Genomic DNA, 19,857 nt, shown 5'->3' with positions numbered 1-19,857 from the left:
TTCAGAATCAAGTTCCGCCTGGATACCATCACAAGGAAGTCGATTGAGTTTTCTTTGCAAAGTATTATGATGTATTGTGACCATCAGAAGTCGAAGTTGTTCCCAGCGCCAGCTAGCAGGAACTCCAGAGCTGATGGCAGCTGCAACATGTCCATGGTATCAGCATCAGTAAGGCCCATGTTGTCTCCTCCAAACTCAGTGTTGTATGGCTGGCCGCCTTGCGACATGTTCCCTATCACAGCCGCCGCATACTGTCCCACCGGGTCTCTAGCTAGCCCATGATCTGGTGCCGTGTTTGTGCTCTGCGAACCATATGTTGTGCCAGAAACAAGAGGCCGTGCTGAATTTCCATCTCCCATAGATGTTGACGGTCCTGCCATGGCATGATCTTCAAATTCGAGAATATCGGTAGGAAGAGTGATTCTGGAATGATCCTGCTCTCCACTACCACCTATTCGGTTGCCCGTGTTATTCGGCCGAGTGGACTGCTGTGCAAGACCGCGATTCCTCGGTCGTTTAGGCTCGAACAGATTCAATAGACTTTGGGCGTATAACCACTGAGATTTCATCGCGTGTAATGTCTGTATCATGGACTCTGTATGGCGCTTCGACTTGGCTGCGACGATCGGGTTGCTGGAGTGCATCTGACTTGACGTATGAACCAGAGCTGTGAAGAGCATATGCAGACTTGGAAGCCATAGACCTGCCAACATCTCCTTCTTCCGTAGAGACTCAAAGATAGAAGCGATCGTAGCTGCTGCATCAGAACATATGCTCAAGTCGTTGCCGGCCTCAGTCGAAGTAGGACCGGGTACGGCACGAGGAGGCGGTCGATGTAGAAGAATCAGAAAGTTGTTGTATGTGATGTGGAACATTGCTTGCCATATGTCTGGATCTCTGGAGGACAACTGGAGTCGTTCGGGTAGGTTGGTGACTAGCTCAGCCAGAGCAATATCGGCTTTCCTCGTGGCCTCGACCTTTTCTCCTTCTTTACAACGCAAAGCCACCCGTTTCTTCATGACTTTTGCGAAAATTATGCACAGTTGCGTATGCTGAACTATGAAGGACGCTTCAGCTCCCGGTGTGTCCTCTAGATGGCATTCCTCGATGAAAGGTACATCGGAGTCGTCGAGGCTTCTGTTGTAGGAGTTGAGAGTCAATCAGAAGATATCCCCAATAGTGATGTGATGATGATCGGCTGAGCAATTGACTTACATGGCCTGAGGTCTACCATGAGCCATGGAAACTAAAACGTCATATTGATATAACGTCCACCATAACCTCCGCCACAGGCGTTTATCCATAACGTTGAGGCCTGATGGCATAGCGTCTCGATGCATGCCCATTCCATATGCCGTTCGGGCAGCAATGCCGACCCAGTACCAAGAGTTCGAGATGACATCCTCAAGGTCATCGCATTGCCACGTTAGAAGGATAGCGGCTTGCAGGTACGTCTCGCGATGTTGCTCGAAACGGCAGTCGAACAAGGCTTTCGCTCGCTTGAAGAAGACTGCCTTCAATGCCTTGAGGTCGTCACGCTGGTTGGACAAGACGTGCGCCCCAACGAGTAAGATGGCGTTTAGCAAGAGTAAAGATAACGGTCGTTGTCTCGCAAAGTCATCGCTGGTCTCTGTGTTGTTGTACTTCTTCATAAAGAATTCTTCGTCAACAATGGGAATGCCACGGTTGATGTGCACAAAGTACGCCTGGACGAGTTCATCAGCCAAGGCCTTGGTGGGTAGTTCTAGTGCTTCGGGTGGCACTGAAGACATCCTCGGGGCAAGAGGGTGACTCCCAAAATGTAGGACATGCTGATCGGGCCGTTGAGATCGCTGTCGAACAAGATAGTTCAGATTCGAGAACTCAGTACCAATGAAATATAACCGGCCACTTGGTAGGATATCCTGATAACCTGTCTCTTCTCGGTCAAGAAAGTCGGCCAAGTTTCGCGTTGCAACCTCAGTGGCGTAATGGGTCTGAGCAGTGAATTCGTTTCCTGGAGCCGATGCTGGCCGCGAGTCGACGTTGACTGGTGCCCATGGACTAGCAGCATTCGATGCTATCGGCGTGGTTGTGGGTCTAGAGCTCGGTGCTGTTGTTGTCCTTGGCTGTATAGAGACATTGGGGCTCTGAGAGACCCTTGTCGAGGATCTGGTTTTCTTCTTCTCGAAGATCCGACAGTCGGAAATATTGTTTGCCTCGCATTTGGAGCATGGCGTGCCCTTCTCCAGGATGTCGCAACGCACTTTACGCTGATGACACGTCACGCAGGCCCTGCCATCTAATTATCAGAGACAAGATTGTCGGTCAGAATGTTTCTTGATGTTGGGATGAGCCATTGAAAAAGAGAAGCCGAGGACTGGGGGGCCATACTGGTTCTCGGTTTCTTCGACGGCTGGCTAGACGCTGATCCTGTCGGAGAGGATGCGCCCTTGCGCCCTACGGCTGACATGAGTCACTATTGGCGGTAAGGCGCCTTTTGGAAACCTATTTTCCGAGCGGGATCTAGATTCGGTGATCACAGCATCTCAGTTGCGATGGCGCGCCCATGACTGCACTGACGCAGAGCTTGACACATGTGGAGGCAATGTGGACGGGACTGGATATAAGTCGGAAGTTGTAGTGGATTATTCAAATGCCGAAAAGCGTGGACTCGGGAGTTATGTCAGCAGAATTTTGCAATCTCGGAAATATGAACCAATCAGATAATTCTTCACTTTTCACATGCCTCCAAAATCTGTTAGTGCGGGAGCTTGGGCAGCGAAGTGTCGGTCATTTGAACCAATTACAACTATGGAGAATGACTTGTAGTACTCCCGAGCGACTTGCGAAACATCGAATGCAGTAGGAAAATGGAACCAATACGTAAAATTATCTAGCAGGGTCTTGCAAAAGGTTTTTTTTTTCGATGGTCGGGTAGCAATGGGCAAAGATGGAGTTGCTACGACATATAAGGGGAGCTGGGCAGTTCATTCTGAGTTACCAGGACTGTGCAGACGATATCACTACCACTTGGACCGTTGGACGAACCATACTGAGCAGACTTCAGACGCACAACACAATTAAGGGCTATAATGGACGCACGTCCATTCGAATACACAAACGAAGAGAATGGAGACCGGAAGCAAGAACCAATTACGGATGTTGAGAGGAGCGGCGACACTTCTGACGGCTCATCTTTGAAAGAAACAACGGAGGATCTCCTTGATGCCACGACGTTGTCACCTGTAAGTGGCCTCTGCGTGGAGCAAAGATTCGACTGAAGATTTGGTCGAACGGATCGTCCAAAACCTTGACATGGCTCTATCAAGACTACTTGCCTTCTAACGATCAATCCCAGATGCGCAAACTGCATATTGTTGTGGCCGGCTTCACCTGTACGTTCAGTGGCAATCTCGGATCATCGATGCCTTCAGGCGCACTTGACGCTATCAGCGAACAGTTCGGAGTTACAGACCGCGTCCACCTCATTCTTCTCAACTCCCTGTTCATGTGCGGATACGTGCTTGGGCCTCTGCTGTTTGGGCCGTTGAGCGAGTACATTGGAAGACGCCCGGTGCTCATCGGCACGTACTGCGGATACATCGTCTTCATGCTGGCATGCTCTGGAGCACCAACTTATCCGGCACTACTAGTCTTCCGTCTTCTGTGCGGCATCAACGCGGCAGCACCAACAACTGTCATCGGGGGGCTGTATGCTGACATTCTCGATAACCCTGCCGTTCGAGGAAACGCAATGGCACTTTACATGACAGTCACGACTGTGGGCCCACTCATAGGACCCATCGTTTCGGGCTTCTCATCCCCGATGTCCTGGCGATGGCCTTTCTGGATCGCTAGTATCATCGGAGTTTGCGGATTGCCTCTCGTTCTCACTCTGCCCGAGACATATGCGCCTGTCCTTCACAACAAGGCAGCCAAGAAGCAGCTGAAGCGAAACAAGGGAGTAATCGATGGCAAAGAGCAACAACAACTGCAGTTGCAGCCATTCAATGTGCGCAAGATCTTCCTTCGACCTATGAAGCTTCTCTTTACCGAGCCAATCCTCATGGCGACATCTGTGTACCTCACGATGGCGTACTCGGTATTTTACCTGCTATTTCAGGCATACCCGGTCATTTTCCAAGGATTCTATGGCATGTCTCCCGGAATGGCTGGACTTGCGTTCTTGCCAGGTGAGATGACGCCCACAATGCTAGAGTTGACAACGAATAAGGTGGACTAACATATCTGGCTAGTGGTCCTTGGAGTTTTCTTTGCTCTTGCCATCTTCTCCGCATGGACATGGTATCACGACAAGCAAGTCAAGGCCGGCGTTAAGTGGGCTCTGAAGCCGATTAATCGCAGGCTGCCTCTTGCATGCATTGCTGCTCCGCAGTATGTATACCTATCCACAATCTCATATGCCAATGACAGAAACCCAGAACTAACACCTGCATCTTCAGGATGGTCATTGCTCTATTTTGGCTTGGCTGGACCGTGTGGCCGTCTACGTCCCCCGTTTTACCCATGTTCAGCGGCGTACTTTTTGGCTGCGGATTCAATCTGCTCTTCATGGGCATGATCAACTACCTCACCGATGTTTTCCGACAATATTCGGCATCGGCACATGCCGCGGCCAGCATGACACGCTCAATTGGAGCCATCACCTTGCCTTTGGCAGCAGGTAAGATGTATGGTAGCCTCGGAGTTCACTGGGCTCCATCGGTTCTGGGCTTCATCGCCTTGGCCATGGGTGTTATCCCATTCATCTTTATCAAATTTGGCGATAACCTCGCTCGGAGCAGCAAGATAGCACGAGAGGCATTTGCTGTTGAACACTGAGTCGAACACATAATGAGCATATGACCATAGAATACATGAAATAATGATTAGATATAGATAATAGAAATAATACCCATTTGAAAGCCTGGTCCTGTAGCTGAGTAGTACATGAACATGCGACAGAGTACTTGACGAAGAAGCAGCAGCTCAACGATCCAATACGTATCGGGATTGAGGACGCAGAGGCTGTTGAGAAAGCGCTTAGAAATGAATCTTTCTACAGTCTACAAAAGGAGCAATCCTATAGACAGCGTTCTGGCATAGTCTAAGGACATGATCGGAGTGATCAAGCGGCTCTCCAATTACGCAGTTCTCTTCTCTCATATCTATCACTTTAAAGAGCAAAGCCAAAGGGGGGTTTTGATTACCATCAGACGTATTCTAGGTACTAGGTATGAAAAACAGACATATGAGATTGGTTGAACCACCGAGCCGAAACCTTTCATTTCTATTTGTCGACACTGCTGTGCGCCGCATCGGAAGCAAGTGCCGCTACGGCCTTTAGACCCACTAAAACCCCGGACCTCGGACTTCTTGGCATTACCGAGGTGCGAGGTCTTACACGGAGGACAGTACGGAAAAGGCAAGTAATTCGCCGGATGGGCCACTTAGACCATAGACAAATCGGCGTATTCATAGTGAATTACACGTAGCACCTTCATGGTAACCCAGCTGGGGAACTGAGAGACATCAAGTTCTTCGGCGCACAAGCACGAGGTTTGACGTTGGGCTTTTCTCACCAAGGAGACCGAAAGATGCTTATTGAGTAGCCAAGGCAACTGGGTCCGACCAATAAGGTGAGCTCTTGTGTGCAAGTCGGCCGAGAGAGGGCTTGATTCAGGCTCCCAGCCGGATAGATGCCCAAAAGGAGCATGCGCATTTCATGCAGGTTTGTCTGAATAAGAATGTGGCTTGAAGATGGAACCAGGATATACGGAATGATGATTCATGGATATCAGCCCTTCTTTGATGAGCTAGACCCAGAGGCATATGTTCAGTATGTCTTCCCTCTGAAACGTGTCCGTCGTCGTTGCTGATGTGGAACGAGAGTGCTTACATGCTATCGCTAAAGACTAGGGGCATGTTCTGCGAACCTCCATGATCCACCCACTAGTGCCGGAAAGGGATGAGAAGCCACGAGGTCTCAGCTTGGCAGACCGTTCCGAACCGTTATTTTCGATCTGCGTGTCAACAAGACCCATAGGCAGATCGTTTATGTAGCGATGTGTCTAATATGCAGCACGTCCCTTGCCGTCAAATGATACCTCAGTGACCACTTCGCCGATGTTAAAGGACAGCCTTTCCATCCAAGAACAGTCTCTCTCGTGCCGTGCAAGCTCTTAGTCCACAATATTTCAACCCGAACCCAAGTCTCAGACCCAACGTCGCTTTTAGGCGAGGGCTTCCTGAACGAAACGATGAGTGAAGCAAGAGGTGAGGCAGACATCCAACCGCTCACGCGTCGACATCCACCACTGACACTGCTGCCACAGCCACGTACGGCTATGTCGACCCTGACTTCGTCAACCCTGGGGGAAAATGGAACACGCCAGTCATTATCTACGGCTACACCCCATCTTTCGTCTTAACAGTCCTCGCCGACGTCCTCTTCTTCCTCCTACTCCTCGTCCACATCTGGCAGATCATTCGCTACCGCAGCTGGTACTTCGTCACATTCCCAATCGGCCTCCTATTCGAAATCGTCGGCTACGTAGCCCGCTCCCTCTCCGCGAAAGCGAACCCGTATAATCTCATATACTTCATTCTTAACTACTTCTTCATCGTCACGGCCCCGGTATTCCTCGCAGCCGGTATCTACACCATTCTCTCAGCACTCATCAACCGCCTCGGGCGACAGTTCTCGCCTTTGCCGCCTAAGTTGGTTTTGTGGTTCTTCATCACTTCAGACGCCATCGCGACCATCACGCAGATCTCGGGCGCCGCTTTGATTGGAGTCAAGCAATCACGACGCGAGGACCCAACGACGGCCAATAACATTTTGTTGGGAGGACTCGCTTACCAGGTGTTCTCGATCGGATGCTTCGTTATCACGACTTCAATCTTCCTCTTCCGGGCTCGAACAGCAATCAGGGAGCACAGGCTTAAGACGTTCGTGGCTGTATTTTCAGCGGCGACGTTGCTGATTTATCTGCGTACCTGCTTCCGTCTTGCCGAAACTGCGGAGGGTCTTGGGGGATATCTTTACTCAAACGAAGTTTTCTTTGGCGTGCTCGAATTTGCGCCTGTGGTCTTGGCGGTAATTCTGCTTTCTATCTGGCATCCGGGCAGATGCGTGGCTAAGAAAGTTTCTGGCGGCGTTGGCGATGCTGAAAAGACAAGAGTTCGCAGTCGTGAGTCTATCCAGAAATAGGCGCTTGTCAATTTCCCTATGGAAGTATGTCTCCCCATAGTGCCTTTCTAATAAACCAAGCTACTGAATATTTGTGCTTCTCTGATCATATACCATACCTCAACACAATGGATATCTTGCTGTACCAGTCGTCTGCGCATCAACAGCTGCCCATAGCCTCTTCTCGAGCTCCGTACCCTCCTCCACCACAGCCTGTCCAAAGACCCCAAACCCAGGCATGGGCTTGGGCTTCGACTCTAGAAATTGTTGACGAGCGTCGATGACCCACTCAATGAGCCTTCGCAAGTCGTAGCTTTGACGAAGCCGTCTCTCCATGGTTCTCCGTGCTCGCGAAAAGGTTCGAGATGCCGGTGACTTGTCAGAAGTCGACTCCATCTCTCTGGCTAGGATAACAAAGCCCATCGGAACGTCGTCCATATCGTTGAACTGCGGATGGCGTGCGACAATGTTTTCTATCGTCTGAAAAGCAAGCAAGAGGAACTCTTCAAGCCAAACTTTGATTGCGTCACGTCCGCTTTGCTCCATGATATCCGCGAGGCCAAACAAGACGCGGCGATGCTTTCCAAATATGACGCTGTCCAGCTCTTCGCCGAACGCAAAGCCGGGAAGACTCTGCAGAGCGGCTCGCAAGGGATGTTGAACCTTGTACGCTATGGGCGATTCCCCATATGAAGTGCTCTCTGAGGCGTCGTCGCCCACGAGGAGGCGATCCAGTTCGGAGGAAAGTCTTGAGTCAGTGGTCTTGCTTTTCCACCTCTTTGACTTCTGCTTCTCCACTTTGGCGGATTTCTTGAGGCGTATGTAGGGTTCCGCTCGGCTTGGCTTTCGGCGAGGTAGTCCGCGCGCACCTTGCTTGATGTCCCGCGGGCTCTCCCTTTGCTGCATCGTTCCTGCCTGGATCAAATTGACTGTCGATGTGTCTCCTGGGACGCGGACTGGGGTCATCACCGGTTGTGATGTGGCTAGTCCTGCCCCGAAGAGCGAGGCAACGGGAGGTACACCAGAATGGATCGGATATTGGTTATTGCCCATATCCATTTCGAGGTCTCCCGAATGGCCGGTCGAGATATCCATGATAAGTGACGTCTTAGTGTGGATGCTGAAGGGCGACAGTGTGAGTTGGCGGGTGTTAATAGTAGGCAAGGTATGCTTGACTCATAGGCGAGGTCTCGTTTGTCGCATAAAAATTTTCCGCAGTCTTTTAAACCTGACCGCAAATATGCGACGAGTTCGCCGCGATAAATATTTGATCTTGGATGCGCGGGCTAGAGAGCGTGGAGGTTTGTCCAGATACTTGAAGTGCGGTATGGCAATAGTGCGAGAAAAAAGGAACGACGTTGAAGATAGGCGGGAAAGGTGTCACATCGGGAAAGTCAGAAATAAGCTCGCGGGTACGGAGGTGCGTCTCAATAGTCATTGCAGTCGCTGCCAAGCCCCAGACCCACAATTACTGCCCATCTGAACCAATAAGAGCCTAGGGATTGATCTTGACCCACTTTACTTACTTTCCCCCCAGTACTGCCCATAGCAACGATTTTACCCTATATACCGCTATTATAATATTACTATTAATCTTATAATAATATCAAAACCGCTAAATCGCTACTTACTACGTTACTCTTTTTTCCTTAGTATGGATCCTAAGATACCGATAAAGAAGAAGCTAGATCTAGGCGTTAGGGCAGTAATTCTTACTCTACAAAATCGATTTATTAGGTAGACTATTGAATAGGTCTCTTAGGCTCTAGAAATTCTAGTTCGAACTATTTACGACGTTTGTTACGGCCAGCTAGTCGTAGTGAGTATGTTTGCAGAAGTTAAGGCTGCGATACTAATAAACAGCGTGTCGTAGTCGTGGATAGCTTCCCTGAAGCTATGTCTGTAAGTCGTGAGGTAGGTAAGGCTTCGGTGATCAATCGTAGTCTTGTCAGAAGGGTTCTCAGTGAAGATAGCTGAAAGTGATCGCAAGATCTGATACTAAGTTGATTGCTGAAGAAGCTATGGAAAGTCTGTCCTTGAGCCCGGCTCAAGTCCATCCTATATACAAGTCCCGTATACTATCTGAACAGTTCCTTTGTGGTTGGGACCGATATCACGATGTCGGTCCTACAGGGGTGGACCGCCTTTGTCTCGTCGGTCCTGTCCATGGACCGCTTATCGTCCGTCGGTCCTTCTTATCATCACGTGACTTGTCCATAGTTCTTCCGACCCGAGAGGAGTCACCCTGAATCCGTTCCTCCGCATATATGGTGTGGTAGCCGCCGCAGGCCTTGTGGGGCGAGACCCTGGCCTCGTCATATGTGTTGGGTCGTAACATCAGCTCCTCCTCTCAAAGGTCTAGTCCTCTAGGCCTATAAGTAGGTCGTCCATTCCCAGGTTGGGGAATCGTCAAGTGTTTCGTCGAAATGTGCTGACACAATGTCAGGTCGAATTGAAAAATCGAATTCCAAAGCAAAGTCCAGAAAGACAGAGATAAAGGATCGTGAGCGCCTTGCTCTTTTAGAATTTATCGAAGCTCGTTCGGTTGTCGCCGATATGCCTTGCACTCGTTGTTTCCGTGCGAAGGTCCCGTGTCGGTTTGGTGAAGGTTCTTCTCGTTGTCGGACTTGTGTTGAGGCGAAGAAGTCTTGCGACGGGGTGTTGGTGGCTTCGACTCGTGAGTTCATTCGTCACCTTTTTTTGTATCTTCTAACGTTCTTTCGTAGTTCAAAAACTCAATGCCCAGCAGAGAGAATGGGATGAAAGGGAGGAGAAGGCGGGTGAGGAGCTATTGAAGCTTCATGAGGAGTTGGCCCGTCTTCAGTCGTTGATGGCTACTGCCGCTGGTCGTTTGTCCCGCATTCGGAAAACTCGGAGGTTGGTGCGTGAGCGTCAAGCCGAGACCTTTCGTCGTGGAATGCAAGAGATGGATGAATCTGACGCTCTGGAGTCCGCGTTGGATGCTCATGAGCGTGGAATGGTCGAGGAGTTGCAGTTTATGCAAGTTCCAAATGATGTGGACTGGTCTACTTTCGGGATTGGCGATGAGTTCTCGTCTTTGGGTCCGTTGGTGCAGTCTTCCGATAGTCCTCAAGGAGTTGCCGGGAGTTCTGGAGGTTCGTGATGGGTTCCCATGTATTTTCCTCGTGTCCGTAGTTTTTCCATTTGATCAGGAATTCTCGTGTTTCATTCCTGACCCTGTGGTCGATGATTCGTTCGACTTCGTATTCTGGTTCGTTTGGTTCCACGATGATGTGGTCTTCTGTGTGCGAACCCTTGGGTGCTGGTTCAAGAAGTGAAATGTGAAAGACTGGATGACACTTCATTGTGTCTGGGAGTCTCAATTTGTAATTGACGTTTGAGACTTTCTGAATGATTTCGAAAGGTCCAAGTTTTTTGTAGTCCAATTTGTCGCTTGGTCGTTTCGTTTTGATGTTGCGGCGAAGAAGATAGGCGCTATCTCCCTCTTCTAAGGTTGGTCCTCCAATCCTTGATCTATCCGCGTTTTTCTTCATACGTTGGCGCACGAACTCGAGATCCAAGGACGCTTTTTCTTGGATTTTCTTGAGTTTCGCCACGTCTGCTACTGCTTTCACAGCTTGTGGTCCTTGTCGTGCTTCTCCATACGCTGTTGGCTGGAATCCGTAGTTCAGGTAGAACGGAGATTCTCTTGTGCTTTCGCCAACTGCACTGTTGTATGCGAATTGGGCCATTGGTAACAATGTTACCCAATTGTTCTGATCGTAGTTCACATAACAACGGAGATATGTTTCGAGAATCTGATTGATTCTTTCTGTCTGACCATCGGTTTGCGGGTGGAAAGAGGTTGACAGTTTGTGATCTGTACCAAGTTGCGAGATCAGAGATCTCCAAAACTTTGAAGTAAACAGAGAGCCTCTGTCAGAGATGATCTCTTTCGGCCTGCCGTGGTTGGCAACAACGTTTTTGAGGAACGTGTACGCTAATTCCTCTGCGCTGCTGGATTCTTTGTAGGGTATGAAGTGGGCGAACTTGGTGAGTCGGTCGACTACAACCAAGATGCTGTCGTACCATACATTCGTGAGTGGTTCTTTGGACTTTGGTAATTTGACGATAAAGTCCCATGTAACCGATTGCCATGCTTCCGTGGGTGGTTGCAATGGTTGCAGCTCGCCATAAGGCTTGTGCGGGCTGTTCTTGCTTTTCTTGCAGATCGCGCAATCCTTGATTGCGTCTGCAACTTCAGCGCGTGTAGCGGATTTGTCATAGTGTTGTCGAATCCGTTTCCATGTTTTGGTAACTCCTTGGTGGCCATGTGCGGGTGCACTATGAATTTCCATGATGAGCTCAGGGGTCATTCTTCCAGTCGGGCTGGTATTGATCTTTCTGGCTAGCATAAGAAGCTTCGTAGTTGGTACAAGGCTACCGTCCTTTTCTTGTTTGAGGATAACTTGTGTTTCCTCGGGGACCGTGACTTCGTGGTCAGGTCTTCTGCTGAGAGCGTCTGCTCTACTGTTTTCTGAACCTTTTCGATAGATGATTCGGAAGTTGTATTCCGATAGGAATTCGCTCCATCTGACTTGTCGCTTGTTCAGGTTCTTGTTCGTCGTGAAGTTTGCAAGATTCTTGTGGTCTGTATAGACTGTAACTTCATGTTTGGTTCCGGATAACTGTGGCCTCCATTCTCGAAATGCTTCGATAATGGCCATCAATTCCTTATCGTGTATTTGCCAGTTCAGCTCTGCTCCATGGAATGATTTGGAGTAGAAGCAGCATGGGTGAAGTTTTCCTTGCTCGTCTCGTTGTCCTAGGACAGCTCCCATGGCGAAGTCCGAGGCGTCGGTCTCGACTTCGAAAGGTTTTCGGGGGTCCGGGATCATAGTTACTGGCTCGGAGACGACCATGTTCTTGACTTTGACAAACGCCTCTTCACACTTGGAGTCCCAGACGAATGGGTTATCCTTTCGTGTTAAGTTGTTGAGAGGTCTGACAATGTTGGCATAGTCTTTGAGGAATCGTCGATAGAAATTGACGAATCCTAAGAATCCTTGCACGTCCTTGACGTTCTGTGGTGTAGGCCAGTCCTTGACGGCTTCCACCTTTGAGGCTTGCATGTGAATTTGTCCTGGCGTAATAGTATATCCAAGGAAATCCACCTTCTGTACGTGGAACTCGCATTTGGTGGGTTCGGCGTATAGTTTGGCGTCCTGGAGTTTCTGAAATACCATGTGGACATGCTTTTTGTGTGTTTCGAGGTCGGGAGAGAAGATGAGGACGTCGTCGATATAGACGACAACAAAGATGTCAACGTACTCCCGGAGTACATGGTTGACCATTGTTTGAAAGGTTGCCGGCGCATTGGTGAGTCCGAAGGGCATAACGAGGTATTCGAAGAGTCCTCTGCGAGTTCGGAACGCCGTTTTCCATTCGTCTCCTTCTTTGATTCGAATTTGGTTGAATGCTTCCTTGAGGTCTATTGCAGTGAACCAACTGGCTCCGTGCAATAGGTCCCTGAGTTCAGTGATGAGGGGTAGAGGATAGCAATTCTTCTTCGTGATTTCGTTGAGTTTCCTGTAATCGATAACAGGTCTTGGTTTCTTTTTGCCTTTCTTTGGTACAAAGAATAGGGGTGCTCCTGCGGGAGAATTCGACGGTCGAATATGTCCCTTACCGAGTTTTTCGTCGATGTATTCGTTGAGGTATTCCTGTTCCTCTTGATTCATGGGGTATATTGGGAAGAACCCAGGTTGTGTTCCTTCCTTGAGTTCGATTTCCATATCCCAGCTGCTGTGTTCTGGTAATCCTGTTTCTTCAGGTTCCATGAACAGTCTTGTGTATTTCCGGTACTCCTTGGGTATAGTCTGGAGTCGTTGCGATCCCTGATCGTCGGTGCCCGGTGCGAAATTCCTGTGATTTTCTACTGCTTTGATGAAGGCTATATATCGTGTTCGTTTTTGTTTTTCAGGTGTCGCGATGAATTCGTTTGAACCCTTTCTTTTAGGTCGTTCAGTGACTGAATTTCCCCACTGAACTTGGCCAGTTGTCCAGTCTATCCATGGGTTGTATTTTCGTAACCACGAGATTCCTAGGATGACATCGATGTCTCCAATCTCCGTGATGTCGTATCGTAGTTGCTCTTGATGATTGTTGATAATTGTCGAGAGGTGTACGGTCTCTCGATGGACATATCCTTCATCGTAGCCAACTCTTTCTCCTTCTACGTTTTGTAGTCGGTATGGGTTATCTTTGCATACCCATGGTATGTCGAGTTCATTCACTATTCTTGGTGACATGTAACTTTCTTGTGCGCCGCTGTCGATTATAGCGCGCAGTCTTCGTCCACGTATGTCGAGTGGAACTAATAGGTGTGCGTCGTTGCGTTGTCTGGTTACGCATAGGAACTTGTCTTTGATGTTTGCCTCTCGTCGTTCCTTCGCGATTGGCTTTCTTAGTTTTTTGTCATTCTCTTCCTCAGTCGGTCTTCTTGTTCGACTAGTTCTTGTCGTTCTCTCCATGCTTGTGTCTTGTAGATGTAGTGGATCTGGCATTGGTCGTGTCTGCACTCGTGCCAGTCCATGTCCTGGTTGTGTTGGCAACTCATGGGAAAGCTTGGGTCTGGTCCGAAGGTCGCTCTGTCGGTTTTGTCAAAGTGGATGAGCATCCAGTTCGGCAATTGGTCGTCGACGTAGACGTCCTTGATGGGTTGGTTGTCGCGTCTTCGTGGGTAGAACTGATTGTCCTTCTTGGGTGATAGGTGCCAAAGGCATTTGTCGTCCAGGCACTCTGCCCAGAACAACTCCTTATGGAACACATCCTTGGTGTCGAGTAGAGAGTGATCCTTCTTGGTTCGGGGTGTCATTGACACTTTCTTGGGTTCCCTTGTTCCATAGAACTGTAGGGTTTGTTCGTCATCGAGCGGATCGATGTTTCTGTATCTTGGTTCATCGGAATCTTCTTCAGAGCTGGTATCGTCAATGCTAGGACAGGATCCTTGACTGGTTTCCGTCTGAGTATGTCGTCGTGCGACCTCATGAAATTCGTCTGAATCGTAAGGTGAGTCTTCGCCAAAGACGAAGCTGCTAGAACCAGCCTGTGGTTCTTCGTTGATTCGGAAGTCGATTCTTCCTTCAACTTCTTCGAAGTCAAGGTCTGGTCTCTTGATGACTTCGATTCTGTCTTCGCGTGATAGGTCTTCGAGTTGTTCTTTGACCTTGCGAATGAGTTTTTTGTTTCCGTCTTCTCGTCTCATCATGCAGATGGACTTGGTTGGGATTTCTTCCTTTCTTGCTACCGCTAGGGTCTTGACTGGTGGTGGTGTGGTGTCGTATCCTGATCGACCTTTGTTCTTAGGTTTCTTAGGGTACCATCCTGTTTGTTCCTTGCTGTCTTGGTGCGTGAGACAGCTGTCGTCGTAGCAGGCTGTCCACGATAGTTGTACATGAGGAACCTCTTTGATCGCGAGATTGGCTCGTTTTTCCGGAACAGGTTGGTGTTGGATACGCTTAGGTTGTCGGCAGTCTCTTGCCATGTGTCCGGCTTTGTCGCAGTTGTAGCATTTGAATTCCTTCTTCTGGTGGGGTTGCTCTTTCTTAGCAACAATGAGATCCATAGGTCCGCTGTGATATCCGCTTGCGGTGGTTGTTGGTCTGTACTTGCGTCCAACATTGGGTTTGGGTCGATTGCCCCAAATGTTCTGTCCTTTACGTTCAAGGCGTCGTTCGTAGAGTCGGTTGTCGATCTTGACCGTCATGTCGATGTATTCATGGAGTTCGTCCGGTCGGTCCTGTCGGGAGAGTTCGTCTTTGACTTCCTCTTTCAAGCCGCGATAGAAGGCTGCCATGAGTGCATCGTTACCCCAATCAAGTTTGGAGGTAGTCTGTCGGAATTCCGAAGCATACTTGCTGGCTGAGGCTTTTTGAGTGAGAGTCATGAGTTTCCGTTCGGCGATTCGTTCTTCATCGGGGTTGCCGAAGGTTTCCTTGAGTCTCTTCTCGAACTCTTCGTAGTCGTCAAAGATCTTCTTCGTATCGTCATCCTGGAGTTTGCGTTCGTTCTCCAGGTGGTCTCTCATAGAAGGTTCGAACCAGGCGAGGGCATCCTTCTTAAGGAATGAAGCTGCGTAGTGAACCTTATCTGCTTCAGTAGAGAAGGAGGTTCCGTAGTAGCGCATGTAGGCCCTGGTTCGTGTGAGAAATCCTTGAAGGGTGTCCGGGGACCCGTCATAGGGTTCCGGTTCAGGGTACTTGGCTCTAGGCACAGAAGGAGGTCGTGGTGCCAAGAGTTGAGCATGAAGCTGCTCGTTCTCACTCTTGAGAGTGAGTATCATGTCGTGTAACTGCTGAATGGTTGGCGCAGCTGCCTTCGCGGGCTGCGTGGTGCCGCTGCTGCTGACGGTCGACATGTTCGTACTGTTTGGTTAGTTTTTCGTAGAGTGAACTTACTGAACAGGAGCAATCAAAGTGTTACGGCCAGCTAGTCGTAGTGAGTATGTTTGCAGAAGTTAAGGCTGCGATACTAATAAACAGCGTGTCGTAGTCGTGGATAGCTTCCCTGAAGCTATGTCTGTAAGTCGTGAGGTAGGTAAGGCTTCGGTGATCAATCGTAGTCTTGTCAGAAGGGTTCTCAGTGAAGATAGCTGAAAGTGATCGCAAGATCTGATACTAAGTTGATTGCTGAAGAAGCTATGGAAAGTCTGTCCTTGAGCCCGGCTCAAGTCCATCCTATATACAAGTCCCGTATACTATCTGAACAGTTCCTTTGTGGTTGGGACCGATATCACGATGTCGGTCCTACAGGGGTGGACCGCCTTTGTCTCGTCGGTCCTGTCCATGGACCGCTTATCGTCCGTCGGTCCTTCTTATCATCACGTGACTTGTCCATAGTTCTTCCGACCCGAGAGGAGTCACCCTGAATCCGTTCCTCCGCATATATGGTGTGGTAGCCGCCGCAGGCCTTGTGGGGCGAGACCCTGGCCTCGTCATATGTGTTGGGTCGTAACAACGTTCTTGCCTGTATAAAAAAGAACGGATTCGACCTAACTGCTCCTACCTTCTTGATTAAGCCCGTCTATTACAAAGATGCCCCCTAAAGTGGCCGTCTAACTAAATAGATAAAAGAGGTTAACGATGCCGTTATTTATAAAGTCTGCCGCGACTAGTATAGGTATAAAAAGAACTATACTGATATTGCTAGGGACCTATTAAGGGACGAGGGCGTTAACGTATTTATAATAACTATTTAGCGAATCTTTTGTCGTTATAGCTTCTATAAAACTAAACTAAACTATAAACTAGGCTTAATAAAAAGGATACGGTAAGAGCGACTTAAATAGTGCCTCGATTATTAATACTAGACCCTTAATAATTAGAAGCGGGTTATATAGTTAGACAAGACTACGGTTACCCTTAATTACTACTGCGGTAATTATAAGCTCTAGTATTACCTAGACGAGGCCTACTCTAGGTAGTATATACGAGAGAGGTAGAAGGGTTATTCCGAATTTATATTTTAGGGGTCTTTCTTATATAATTCGAAAAGGCCGTGCTATTATTAGATTCCCAAGACTGCTGTTAAGAAGAAGGCTGCCGACGTAGTAATTACCGAGCTTAACGTAGAGCTCGAGCCCGTTCGACGTCAATAATAAGAGCTCGAGAGTAGTATGGAGCGAATAGGTTTATAAAATTAACCGGGCCGTAAACCCTAATTTAATTAGAATATAAAGTTGGGCAAGTTAATATAGAACGGTAAGGGCGGAATTAACTAGTATAGATACCGTAAAGAGATCCTATTACCTAAATTATTCCCTTATATTAAAGGATTACTTAGTAATCTAATTATATAAGAGGATAAGGTACCCGCTTACGACCATCACTTTACTTACTATATATATAGCCTTTTCAAGATTACGAAGCTTCTTTAGCTAGGTAATTTGCCCGACCTTAATCCTATTAAACCTTGCTGGCCGTAGATAAAGAGATAGACTACTAAGAAGGGGGCGCCTTTATTATGGGCCGAAATAATACGTTATTGGTAAGAGTACTAGAAAGTATTACCGTAAGAGGAGATTTAGAAATAGATAGAAAGGGTACCTTACTATATCTAGTAGATAATTGCCTTAAAGGGCGGTAATAAATATAAAGAGGGTCGTCGGGCTAGATTATACTGTTAAACGACTATTAATTAACCTTAATTGACGACTTTTTATTACTGAATTGACGATAATTATAGTGGGTGGAAGTGGCCGAATTCTGCTGCTTGTATACACCCTAGCCAGCCCCTTATCGACTCCCCTGTCTATGGCAGGGGTTGGTCTTGGCAGCAACTGCAAGGACTATTGAGACGCACCTCCGTAGGGCTGCGGGATTTTGTGGGTCTTCGGGCTTGAAGACTCCACGGAGGAAGGTGCGAGTCAGAGAGCCGGATCTCATGAAAAGTGTCGGAAGAACAAAAAGAAAGTTGCACACTCTGTAAATGAAGAACTGGCAAGGTGTTTGTGCTCTCTCTCATTTCATTACTCGTTATTTCTACCTGTTTGACGAAACAATGAACCCACCAAGTATGACGATGACGCTGAAAGAAAGGCAGACACTGATTATGTCCCATCCACTTCGAAGAAAATTAATTCCTGTTCAAAGAAGACGCTATGCCTGTTGCCTGTTGAGAAAGGTTTCTTGTGTCTGAGGGACATTGATCAAGTTGGCGTCGCTATCCAGGTAATACCAGCCATCAGCCTTTTCCGGCCTCGGGGCAGCAGGCTCGATTCTGCTCTTTGCTGGGATATGGAACTTCGCAGTTGTCGTTGCTTTGTCTACAAAGCTATTTTCAACATCCGGCTGGGATGTCTGATTGTAATTGATCTCATTGGAGTCGACCTCCCCTCTGATCAACTCTGCCCAGGTCCTGTGGCTTTCCTCAACGACGGTTTGCATATAGGTGACATTCTGATACCAGTCACCGATGATGTTGATGACTGGATCGCCACGGGCTACCTTGTAGTGCTGCAGACTAGTCAGTGGGGTCTTTCATCATGCGATGTGAGAAGAAGACTCACAGTCCACCAGTCTCGGAATGTCTTGATGGTCCCAGGGCGATACTTTTCGACATCTTCGAAAGCTTTGAATAAGTAAGCTCATAGAACTCTGTCTCTTGAACTTGCAAATGATCTCACAGTTGATAATGGACGCCATGGGATCCTTGACGTCGATGCCAAGAATTTTCCAATCCGTTTCGTTACCCTGTGGCAATACCCTATTAGTACACCTCACACGGGGGGCTGACGATGCAATGCATAGTTGACTTACATCAGCCAAGGCAAGGCCACCAAGAATCTTAACTTGTTTCACCTGACCGACGTAACCACGGCTAGATGCGAAGTCAGCCTCTTAGCCTTGATCAAACATGGGACCTGATGAAGCCGGATTTCCCTTGAGACTTACTCCTGACCGATGTCGAAGAGGTCTACAGGGTCGTTATCGCCTAGCAGGCTAGTAAAAGAGTGGTTATAATTCGGACTTTCCCATGTTTGCGGAATAGACCCGTAGATGAAAGGATACGATTTGTGTGGCCACACATTCTCCACGTATCTGGGAGCGCCATTCAAGGAGTCATGAACAATAGGATCTGGAAGAGGAGGAACCATTAGCCTGCGAAACTTTCTTCTACCAAAGGATAAGTACTCACTCAATGGCTCGCTTCTCTTGAGTTCAATTTTGCCGTCCTGCCACCTGGGTACTTCGACGACAAGATTCACCACTTGCTTGTTGCTCTCATCCGGCCAAACTGGCACATCATGCCAGAAGGAAATGGGATCACCGTCTTTTTCGAGCCATATCCTCCAGTCCTGAAGTCGCGTGTTCAGCAGTTACTCAGGATACCTTTGGCTAAAGTCGTCACTGGGATTAGTTACCTCTGTGTTACGGGCACCAACTTCCCTTAAGCTCAGGGCGCTGGAGCTGAAACTGCGGGAGCCGGTCACAGCAGCATTGCCCAAGACCGACAAAGCCGCAAGGCTGAGAAAATATTTGCTCGACATTGATGCCGCGTATCAATCAAAGCTATTTGTCGTGAAGATAGATCATAAATCGTCGGCTCTAGAGATGAGCTAGCGCCGAAGAAACACGCCACGCACTTGGAGTATTTTGTATGTATGTGAACTGTGGCAAACCCACACCGCCTCAGTCTATCAAGGTAGGCCGTCTCCTACAGGGAAAGGGGCCTGAGAAAAACGTCCATCTTGTTGTGGCGGGGACTGCCAACAGGGAGGGAGGCTCGGCATAGGTACAGGCGTGAAGAGCTCTGACACGAAGATTGGATGGGCACGACGAGAAAAGATCAGGTTGGAGATCTTGCATTGCAATCCAGGGATCCGCGGTGCCACTGTTACGAGTTGGTGCGGGGTGGTTTGTGAGAGCCAGGGATACAGGGTTCATGAGATAGGCCAATGACGCAGAAAATGCAACGCACGTGGAAACGCTGTTATTGTTCCGGCAGCGGAAAGGGGGATTTTCGTCATCGCTAATGAAAAATACCATATGCTTAATTTGGCGACTCTGGCATTTCAATGCAAGGAGACTCCTGTGGAAAATCGCCTATTCTTGCCCTCACTCAATCTCGTTTCTCATTGCCCCTTGATGAAAAGTCCAATACCTTGTTGGCAACAACTTTCCGTCCCTGCCCTGCTCGGAGCAGCTCGGACAAGGTAAAGT

The 19,857-nt window shown here is 48.6% G+C and overlaps 5 protein-coding genes across 5 annotated transcripts; 2 read left to right on the top strand and 3 right to left on the bottom strand.

Annotated features, from left to right (window-relative positions):
- Window positions 1–83: 83 nt before the first annotated feature.
- BDP55DRAFT_566163 (fungal-specific transcription factor domain-containing protein) lies at window positions 84–2,452 on the bottom strand (the record flags this gene model as incomplete). The annotated part of the gene is made up of 3 exons (XM_060570487.1): window positions 84–1,137; window positions 1,216–2,281; window positions 2,374–2,452. 3 exons carry the CDS (start codon window positions 2,450–2,452, stop codon window positions 84–86), a joined length of 2,199 nt encoding a protein of 732 aa, XP_060422671.1.
- A 318-nt stretch (window positions 2,453–2,770) lies between these two features.
- BDP55DRAFT_415460 (major facilitator superfamily transporter) lies at window positions 2,771–4,961 on the top strand. Its single transcript, XM_060567406.1, has 4 exons — window positions 2,771–3,227; window positions 3,341–4,175; window positions 4,239–4,377; window positions 4,446–4,961. Exons 1-4 carry the CDS (start codon window positions 3,075–3,077, stop codon window positions 4,822–4,824), a joined length of 1,506 nt encoding a protein of 501 aa, XP_060422670.1. The 5' UTR covers window positions 2,771–3,074; the 3' UTR covers window positions 4,825–4,961.
- Window positions 4,962–6,242: 1,281 nt separating this feature from the next.
- BDP55DRAFT_734533 (RTA1 like protein) lies at window positions 6,243–7,195 on the top strand (the record flags this gene model as incomplete). Its single annotated transcript, XM_060580215.1, has 2 exons — window positions 6,243–6,258; window positions 6,318–7,195. The coding sequence occupies 2 exons, from the start codon at window positions 6,243–6,245 to the stop codon at window positions 7,193–7,195; spliced, it is 894 nt and encodes a 297-aa protein (XP_060422669.1).
- A 120-nt stretch (window positions 7,196–7,315) lies between these two features.
- BDP55DRAFT_520527 (uncharacterized protein) lies at window positions 7,316–7,972 on the bottom strand (the record flags this gene model as incomplete). The annotated part of the gene is made up of 1 exon (XM_060567767.1): window positions 7,316–7,972. A coding segment is annotated over one exon (657 nt), but the record flags the coding sequence as incomplete, so codon positions are not given.
- Window positions 7,973–17,429: 9,457 nt separating this feature from the next.
- Window positions 17,430–19,660, bottom strand: BDP55DRAFT_684086 (inorganic pyrophosphatase). Its single transcript, XM_060576380.1, has 7 exons — window positions 19,059–19,660; window positions 18,833–18,992; window positions 18,589–18,772; window positions 18,454–18,514; window positions 18,321–18,387; window positions 18,204–18,265; window positions 17,430–18,150 (listed from the first exon to the last, which is right to left on the bottom strand). The coding sequence occupies exons 1-7, from the start codon at window positions 19,182–19,184 to the stop codon at window positions 17,794–17,796; spliced, it is 1,017 nt and encodes a 338-aa protein (XP_060422667.1). The 5' UTR covers window positions 19,185–19,660; the 3' UTR covers window positions 17,430–17,793.
- Window positions 19,661–19,857: the final 197 nt, after the last annotated feature.

The sequence above is a fragment of the Colletotrichum godetiae genome (assembly GCF_030913485.1).
Source record: "Colletotrichum godetiae strain CBS 193.32 chromosome Unknown BDP55scaffold_82, whole genome shotgun sequence".
Taxonomy (NCBI): Eukaryota; Fungi; Ascomycota; class Sordariomycetes; order Glomerellales; family Glomerellaceae; genus Colletotrichum; species Colletotrichum godetiae.
This window is presented reverse-complemented; position numbering and strand designations above follow the sequence as displayed.